General features: G+C 53.7%; 1 protein-coding gene across 1 annotated transcript; it reads right to left on the bottom strand.

Moving 5' to 3' along the window:
* Nucleotides 1–829: 829 nt before the first annotated feature.
* On the bottom strand, nucleotides 830–8,787 carry LOC124775170 (extensin-2-like). Its single transcript, XM_047250010.1, has 2 exons — nucleotides 8,743–8,787; nucleotides 830–2,140 (listed from the first exon to the last, which is right to left on the bottom strand). Exons 1-2 carry the CDS (start codon nucleotides 8,785–8,787, stop codon nucleotides 830–832), a joined length of 1,356 nt encoding a protein of 451 aa, XP_047105966.1.
* Between the last annotated feature and the right edge of the window lie 747 nt (nucleotides 8,788–9,534).

Here is a 9,534-nt window from a genome sequence, read left to right as displayed (position 1 = left end):
AAATGCTCTACAAAGCACTGAGGCTTCACGGATATGAAACATTCCCCATCAGCTCTGGTACAGACAAGTTATCTGGGCGAATACGTCTCACTTTCATTCAATGCCTGTCGTTCCTCCCATGGTGTGTCGAGGGAGGGGAACGGTTCGGGTTCATAAACGTTACCTTTAAAATGGGCCCTCGAACGCTTAGAGACTGCAGGTGGCTGGCCACCAGCAAGAGAAGATGTGCCACACTTCATTGCGTGTCATCCACCCTGATGCCACCTACTCCAACCAATGGCCCTCCCCACGGGCGCCACCCAGCCGCAGCAATAGCCACCTGGCAGGATGGCCATTGCTAGGAGTCCCGATGCCCCAGGGAGATGGGCATCTACTCCTTGGCATACGTGGGGAGTGAACAGCGCAGGCATCAGTAGAGCAATCCCTATGTTGTCAGGGGGCTACAACCAAGAAGGTACAAGGCAACCCCACCACAACGGACTGGCTACCGTGCTGGATGTCAGGTGTCGAAATATCCATGTACATCACGAGGGCAAAGATGGAAGTGCACAAAGGAGGGGATGTATGCTACCCAGAACACACTGCAGCCAATGTGGCCAGAGGCTCGATGGAAGTCCAACTTCATGACAAAATCTGGTGTGCCAGATCTTAGGACAAGATGGATATATAATACACCACGTAAGGCGTCCTTCCCCAAATGGTACGCACAAACAGAAAATTTTGAACAGTAGTGGTCAAACCTCTTAGGGGACCAACATATTAAAGCCAAAACGTTTGAGACTCCTTTCAGTCGCCTCTTACGACAGGCAGGAATACAGCAGGCCTATTCTTACTCCCGAACCCACAGGGCGTAGCGTGGGGGGCGGGTGCCGACGGCGTAGCGTGGGGGGCGGGTGCCGACGGCGTAGCGTGGGGGGCGGGTGCCGACGGCGTAGCGTGGGGGCGGGTGCCGACGGCGTAGCGTGGGGGCGGGTGCCGACGGCGTAGCGTGGGGGCGGGTGCCGACGGCGTAGCGTGGGGGCGGGTGCCGACGGCGTAGCGTGGGGGCGGGTGCCGACGGCGTAGCGTGGGGGCGGGTGCCGACGGCGTAGCGTGGGGGCGGGTGCCGACGGCGTAGCGTGGGGGCGGGTGCCGACGGCGTAGCGTGGGGGCGGGTGCCGACGGCGTAGCGTGGGGGCGGGTGCCGACGGCGTAGCGTGGGGGCGGGTGCCGACGGCGTAGCGTGGGGGCGGGTGCCGACGGCGTAGCGTGGGGGCGGGTGCCGACGGCGTAGCGTGGGGGCGGGTGCCGACGGCGTAGCGTGGGGGCGGGTGCCGACGGCGTAGCGTGGGGGCGGGTGCCGACGGCGTAGCGTGGGGGCGGGTGCCGACGGCGTAGCGTGGGGGCGGGTGCCGACGGCGTAGCGTGGGGGCGGGTGCCGACGGCGTAGCGTGGGGGCGGGTGCCGACGGCGTAGCGTGGGGGCGGGTGCCGACGGCGTAGCGTGGGGGCGGGTGCCGACGGCGTAGCGTGGGGGCGGGTGCCGACGGCGTAGCGTGGGGGCGGGTGCCGACGGCGTAGCGTGGGGGCGGGTGCCGACGGCGTAGCGTGGGGGCGGGTGCCGACGGCGTAGCGTGGGGGCGGGTGCCGACGGCGTAGCGTGGGGGCGGGTGCCGACGGCGTAGCGTGGGGGCGGGTGCCGACGGCGTAGCGTGGGGGCGGGTGCCGACGGCGTAGCGTGGGGGCGGGTGCCGACGGCGTAGCGTGGGGGCGGGTGCCGACGGCGTAGCGTGGGGGCGGGTGCCGACGGCGTAGCGTGGGGGCGGGTGCCGACGGCGTAGCGTGGGGGCGGGTGCCGACGGCGTAGCGTGGGGGCGGGTGCCGACGGCGTAGCGTGGGGGCGGGTGCCGACGGCGTAGCGTGGGGGCGGGTGCCGACGGCGTAGCGTGGGGGCGGGTGCCGACGGCGTAGCGTGGGGGCGGGTGCCGACGGCGTAGCGTGGGGGCGGGTGCCGACGGCGTAGCGTGGGGGCGGGTGCCGACGGCGTAGCGTGGGGGCGGGTGCCGACGGCGTAGCGTGGGGGCGGGTGCCGACGGCGTAGCGTGGGGGCGGGTGCCGACGGCGTAGCGTGGGGGCGGGGGGTGTCGGCGTAGGAAAATGCTCTTCCAAGCGGTTGGCAATTACGTCGGAGTCAGTAGAAACTGCTCCATTCTGTGAGGGCGCTGGGACACTGACAGGGGTCCGAAAGCCATAGGCGCAGGGAATCTTTGCCCAGACCTGCGAGGGAGTGACATGGTGGCCAATGGCGGACATATACCGCTCCCAGCACTCCTGCTTGCTTTGGCGAGTAAGGCGGCGGGCCCATGCACGCAGCCGTTTGAAGGCTATGACGTATTCTATGGAGGGATATCGCTTGTGCCATTGGAGTGCCCACCAGCCACATACAGGGTGTTTCAAAAATGACCGGTATATTTGAAACGGCAATAATAACTAAACGAACAGCGATAGAAATACACCGTTTGTTGCAATATGCTTAGGACAACAGTACATTTTCAGGCAGACAAACTTTCGAAATTACAGTAGTTACAATTTTCACCAACAGATGGCGCTGCGGTCTGGGAAACTATAGTACCATATTTTCCACATATCCACTATGCGTAGCAATAATATGGCGTAGTCTCTGAATGAAATTACTCGAAACCTTTGACAACGTGTGTGGCGGAATGGCTTCACATGCAGATGAGATGTACTGCTTCAGCTGTTCAATTGATTCTTGATTCTGGCGGTACACCTGGTCTTTCAAGTGTCCCCACAGAAAGAAGTCACAGGGGTTCATGTCTGGCGAATAGGGAGGCCAATCCACGCCGCCTCCTGTATGTTTCGGATAGCCCAAAGCAATCACACGATCATCGAAATATTCATTCAGGAAATTAAAGACGTCGGCCGTGCGATGTGGCCGGGCACCATCTTGCATAAACCACGAGGTGTTCGCAGTGTCGTCTAAGGCAGTTTGTACCGCCACAAATTCACGAAGAATGTCCAGATAGCGTGATGCAGTAATCGTTTCGGATCTGAAAAATGTGCCAATGACTCCTTTGGAAGAAATGGCGGCCCAGACCAGTACTTTTTGAGGATGCAGGGACGATGGGACTGCAACATGGGGCTTTTCGGTTCCCCATATGCGCCAGTTCTGTTTATTGACGAAGCCGTCCAGGTAAAAATAGGCTTCGTCAGTAAACCAAATGCTGCCCACATGCATATCACCGTCATCAATCCTGTGCACTATATCGTTAGCGGATGTCTCTCGTGCAGCAATGGTAGCGGTGCTGAGGGGTTTGCCGCGTTTGAATTTTGTATGGATAGAGGTGTAAACTCTGGCGCATGAGACGATACGTGGAAGTTGGCGTCATTTGGACCGCAACTGCAACACGGCGAACGGAAACCCGAGGCCGCTGTTGGCTCACCTGCTGCACTAGCTGCGTGTTGCCCTCTGTGGTTGCCGTACGCGGTCGCCCTACCTTTCCAGCACGTTCATCCATCACGTTCCCAGTCCGTTGAAATTTTTCAAACAGATCCTTTATTGTATCGCCTTTCGGTCCTTTGGTTACATTAAACCTCCGTTGAAAACTTCGTCTTGTTGCAACAACACTGTGTTCTAGGAGGTGGAATTCCAACACCAGAAAAATCCTCTGTTCTAAGGAATAAACCATGTTGTCTACAGCACACTTGGATGTTGTGAACAGCACACGCTTACAGCAGAAAGACGACGTAAAGAATGGCGCACTGCGTTGTCTTCTATATCTTTCCCATCACTTGCAGCGCCATCTGTTGTTGAAAATTGTAACTAGTGTAATTTCGAAAGTTTGTCCGCCTGAAAATGTACTGTTGTCCCAAGCATATTGCAACAAACTGTATTTCTATCGCTGCTCGTTTAGTTTTTATTGCCTTTTCAAATATACCAGTCATTTTTGAAACACCCTGTATAATCGCGTCTGCGACCTGAGGCGACCATTAAGGCACTGTCCTCCGCCAAGGGGACCCAGAAGAACGGGGAATTGCAGATTCTTTGGCTATTAACGACGCTGGTAGTGACTGAGTGACCCACCGTATCAATGGTTATATGAGAAACAGGGACAATAGCGGCAGTGGAGGAGAACAAGTCTCAGTCAGCCTTATTCATAGCCCACCTACAAGGGCGCCGAGGAGAGTGACGCTGTGGCAACGACAGGAAGATCGGAAAGTGGTCACTACCACACAGGTAGTCATGCACACTCCAGTGGACAGTAGATAAGCGGCTAGGGCTGCAGATCGAAAAGTCGATGGCGGAGTACGTTCTGTGCGCGACACTGAAGTTTGTTGAGGCACCGCCATTTAAAATCGAAACAAAGAGCCCCACACATAAACGCTCAATTGTGGCGCCTCGACCTGTGGCCGCTGATCCACCCCACAGAGGGTTACGGGCGTTGAAGTCGCCCAGTAACAAGAAAGGTGGCCCCAATTGGGCTATCAGCGCAGCCAGGATATGTTGCGCGACGTCACCATCCGGTGGAAGGTTAAGACTGCAGACGCCACCAGACACCCTTTCATAAGCTGCCTGGTTCTTGTAATAACCCTGATAGCCACGGAGGTCGGGTTTCACATTGCTGGAAACCTAGTTTCCTGAAGAGCAATTCAGAAGAAAGAGTGAAGGCTGATATGTTGTCAGAACTCAGATGATGAAAGTAGCCGCTTCAGTTCCACTGGAGGACGGTATTGTCCATGGCTGAGAAATACATGAAGGGACTGGGGAGGCCGTGTGTTTCAGTACCTGCACGAGTGACATCCATGGCGTCTGACCGACGGGCGAGATCAAGGTCCTCAGCGGACACCAGGATCTCCACCTCATCCTCATACGCAGAGCTCGAAGGGTGTGGTGGTGTCGGTGCCACCCCAAGTTCTTTGGCCTTAGAGGTCTTTCGCTTGGACTTCTCTTGCTGAACTGTGGGTTTCACTGGCTGGGAAGGCTTCACCGATTGATTCTCCAGGTCGGTGTAGGATCGCGAAGCCCTACTACCAGTCGCTGGTGGGGAGTTATGCCACTGTCTGGCGTTATCCTTCCCGCTGGTGGAAGCTTGGCCAGGGAGGCATCCAAGGGAACCCTTACGAGCGGGAGTAGCAGACGACGTTAGACGCTTCTCCAGCTGAGAGGTGGGGATGGACTGACAGATGGGTGGGAGGATGTTGCTCCTGAGGTAGGTGGTGCAGGAGCGATTGGGTGGGTAGAGCCCCCCACAGGCAAGGGTGCAGGATGAGTTGTACTGCTCATCGAGCTGGGTGGAAATCTCGAAACTAATGGGGCTAGCACAGTTGTTGTAACAGCGGCGTAAGAAGGTGTCATTCTCACAGGATGCAGTCTATAATATTTCCGTTTGGCCTCAGTATAGGTCAGTCGGTCCAGGGTCTTATATTCTGAAAGACTTTGCAGTCTAGCGAGCAAGATGAATGATGCTCTCCACAGATGACACAGATGGGAGGCTGGGTGCATTGAGAATTGGGATGTGATGGGCGTCCGCAATCTCGACCTGTGAGGCTGGAAGGGCAGTGGGAAGACATATGGCCGAACTTCCAGCACTTAAAGCACCGCATTGGGGGAGGGATATAGGGCTTGACGCCACAACGGTATACCATCACCTTGACCTCCTTCGGTATTTTATCACCCTCAAAGGCCAAGAGGAAGGCACCGGTAGCAACCCGATTGGCCCTTGGACCCCGATGAATGCGCCGGACGAAATAAACACATCTATGCTCTAAGTTGGCATGCAGATTATCATCAAACTGCATAAGCAGGTCCCTATGAAAAATAACACCTGGACCATATTTGAACTCTCATGTGGTGTGAAGGTAACGTTAACATCCCCGAACTTGTCACAAGCAAGTAACCTGCGTGACAGGGCGGAGGATTTCGTTTGTATCAGTACTGTCCCAGAGCGCATTTTGGGCAAACCCTTCACCTCCCCAACTTTGTCCTCTAAATGCTCGACGAAGAACTGAGGCTTTGTGGATAGAAAATACTCCCTATCACCTCTCGTACGAACTAAGAATAGGTTGGTTGTTTGAGGGTTTAGGGACCAAACAACAAGGTCGTCAGTCCCTCGTTTCAAATTTAGTCCATTCCGCTAATGTGACATCTCAGGAAAGTCAGAACAATAAAAGGGGAAAGGCTGAAAACGTAAAGGGGCACTCATGTTGTCAATGGTAAAAACAAAACGAGGGAATTCAGCAAGAGAACGAACCTTACGCTATGCTGAAGCAGCATAGGCAAGACCACCTGTGACTTAAAAGGTACAACCGCTCGAATGTAGAAAGTACGTATGGGAAAAGGAGACTAACCAAACCTTAAAAGAAACGGTAAAAACAGAGTAAAAGAGGAAGAAAAGAGGATTTCGGTCAGGGAGGTGAATTGGGAATCTCCAAACACTGCTTACAGTGGGAGACACTAACACTCACCGCCCTGCCTGAATACCAGAGATATTAAAAACCTTAAAACTGAGAATAAAAACCACTTTCCCAGAGGAAACCGAGAACCAGAGAACCAGAGAGACCATCCGGGAATCGTCAGCCAACATCAAATGTATAGTGTGGGGGAGTCTGTACTTAGCGCACACAGCCAAAGGAAGGGGGCATTCAACCAAAATGTGGGATACTGAATGGAAGGCTAAACAACCACAAAGTGGGGGTGACTTATCACGCGAAAAAAAACCATGGGTCAGCCTGGTATGGCCAATGCGGAGATGCCACAGTGCGGTCGAGTCCTTTTGGGAGAGGTGAAAGGAGGAACGCCACGGGCCTCGTGTCACCTTAATTGCACGAAGTTTATTAGACAGGGGAGTAGCCTCCCAAAAATTGGCCCATGACTGTGCGAAGTGGGATTTGATGTGAAGCCGTAAATCCGCTGCAGGAGGGGTTACAGAAACGAACTAAGAATAGGGGCTAAGAACTATTACCGCCATCCTGAGACTTACGCTCCTCCCACAGCGTGGCCAGGGATTGGAACGTTTTCGGATCGTACTACCGAGCATTAAATTGTGCCCGACAACGCTTAGACACTGCTGGTGGCTGGCCACCGGCGAGAGATGATGTACCACGCTTCATTGCGGGTCATGCGCCCTGATGCCACCTACTCCGACCAAGGGCCCTCCGCACGGGCGCCACCAAGCCTCAGCAAGGACCACCTGGCAGGATGGCCACTGCCGGGAGTCCAGATGCCCCAGAGAGATGGGCATCTACTCCTTGGCATACGTGGGGATTTAACGGCGCAGGCATCAGTAGAGCGATCCCTGTGTTGTCAGGGGGTTACAACCAACAGGGTACATAGCGGTCCCACCACAACGGACTGGCTACCATGGTGGATTTTTGGTGACATATAGTCTATGGTCACCGTCAGTGCAGAAACTGGCACTGCACATTGCATGGCGGAAAGTGCACACACGAACGTATCCATGCCCCAGAGATGGAGAGCAGGCAGGACTGCAATGCCCACGACGAATAAGCTGGCGAAAGGTCTCAATTAAAGATGGACACAATGCACCAAGTAAGGCGCCCTTACCCAATCGACTCGCTCTTCGGAAAAATTGAGATATGGAGGTCAAACCAAACAGGGGACCATCAAATAAGGCCGAAACATTTGAGACTCATTTTAGTCGCCTCTTACGACAGGCAGGAATACCGCGGGCCTATTCTTACCCCCGAACCCGCAGGGGGGAATTCGTGGAACTATGAACACTTCTTTATGCACCACCAACAATTTTAGACCCACTATCACGCAGCATCAATAAACAGGCCACGCACTGTAGCATCTACGTTTTAAGGACACTGATGGTCTAGGATGAAACTTCCAACTACGTACAAAACGTTTGTCACTCAAGTACATTCAATGTGGCACATTTCCTGCAGGTTTATTTAATAAGCCCCCCAGCTCCAGAACAGATATTTTAGTTGTTTCTGTCCTTACGCGATTCCATGTAATGTTGTTGTACTTTGTTCAAAACTAACGCCCTAGGTCGAGTCAGTCAAGTGTTTCATGAGGCGCACTGTAGAGTCAACACAACTTTGGGGAACACCTTTTAGATGCGCCTTACGTAGTGCACTGAGTGCAATCACGTGGTCCTCCTTAGGTTTACACGCCTACGAAAGAGGGACGTGCGTGACCAGTCGGGTAATCTGTCTTCCATCACGCTGCTACCCGGTACCTCATGGGCCTCCGCAACACAATATATCCCGTGAGAGGAGCTGAACTCTCAAATAGTGGACTTCTGTGCGCACACCGTTCCAGTATGCCAGTACTCATTTAATAACGGAAGTATTCGGTATCGCTTTCTGCGTGTATACCCCCACAATCCTCGACAATGTGTATTTGTGGTTGGAGTTCACGGGCAATCAGCGGCGACGTTATTTATTAACGCCCTTAAACATCTAAGAACATACTAACGAGAATGAAATAAGTAAACATTGTCACAATGTGTAGTAATACGACAAACTAACACTCATTCCGAACATGACCCACATTCAATATCTCACTAGCCATAACGGAAGGTAAGAAAAACTGTATGGTGCTTCACATCGGATTCAGAAGTACCTCCATCTGTCGTAGAGAAAATAATGACACAGGGAAGCGTAACTGGCTGAACACTTACAGAAAACTTGGGTGGACCCGTCACCGTATTAACACTTTCAGAACTACTCCTGAAACATCTAAAGAACAAGTTGAACTCATCACAATACTTACAAACACACCAGACACTTGCGTCTTCTCGCTGCACCAAGAGGCCATGGGGCCTATGCCGCAACTGCTGAGAGTAAGGTGGAAACAGTGATCAGAAATTTCTGAATAATCAACAGTCTCATTCCCACTAATGTCAGTATTGGACTATTGGCTGTCGACATGCAAAAACTCGCACCGGGAAACATTAAATGGAACATTGCTATTAACGCTTCCCTAGAAACTCATAATATGATCATTTCGTCTAGAACTTCTGATTACAAAATGTTGACGACGTGTATGTGTTTCAGAAAATAATGGCATTATATTACGATGTGTCCCCACTAGCAACAATGAGTGACCCGCAGTCAGACAGCCGACCTGAGCGGAACGCTGCTCTTTGCACCTGGTGTAGCTACCCGTCTGATAGCTCTTCGGAGTGGTCACAAATAAGCTGCAACTGACGTAGCTGCCGGTGATGCTCTCCTGAGCGGCACGAGCTAGCGCAAGCCGCTTAACGCTTCTGGGCGGTAAGTGGCAAGCGTTTCGGCTTAACTTCCTAACACTACGGTTGAAAATCTCCCCAGCGGGAATCTCCCGTTCTTTGCTAGGGTAGTCTCAGTGTCAGGGGCCCGTTCACGTCGGGTAACCCCGAAGCCGCTCTCTTCTACCAGCGCTCTTTCGCCACGCATTGCACACTGCGGAGATACGTCGCATGCACTCCCCCTCTTCCGTAAAGACACGATACACCGCACTTTCGCCGAAAAAGCAAATATTGTCGTTTCGTAGAATGAGCAAAATTGTCGCACATCGTTCCCT

The sequence above is a fragment of the Schistocerca piceifrons genome, chromosome 2 (genome assembly GCF_021461385.2).
Source record: "Schistocerca piceifrons isolate TAMUIC-IGC-003096 chromosome 2, iqSchPice1.1, whole genome shotgun sequence".
NCBI classification, from domain to species: domain Eukaryota; kingdom Metazoa; phylum Arthropoda; class Insecta; order Orthoptera; family Acrididae; genus Schistocerca; species Schistocerca piceifrons.
This window is presented reverse-complemented; position numbering and strand designations above follow the sequence as displayed.

Excerpts from the sequence above, each read along its gene's own strand:
- LOC124775170 (XM_047250010.1), bottom strand. The coding sequence starts at position 8,787 with ATGGCCTCTTGGTGCAGCGAGAAGACGCAAGTGTCTGGTGTGTTT. Across the intron at positions 2,141-8,742 it reads CGCAAGTGTCTGGTGTGTTT|AGCATTTTCCTACGCCGACA; the intron begins GTAAGTATTGTG and ends ACCGCTTGGAAG.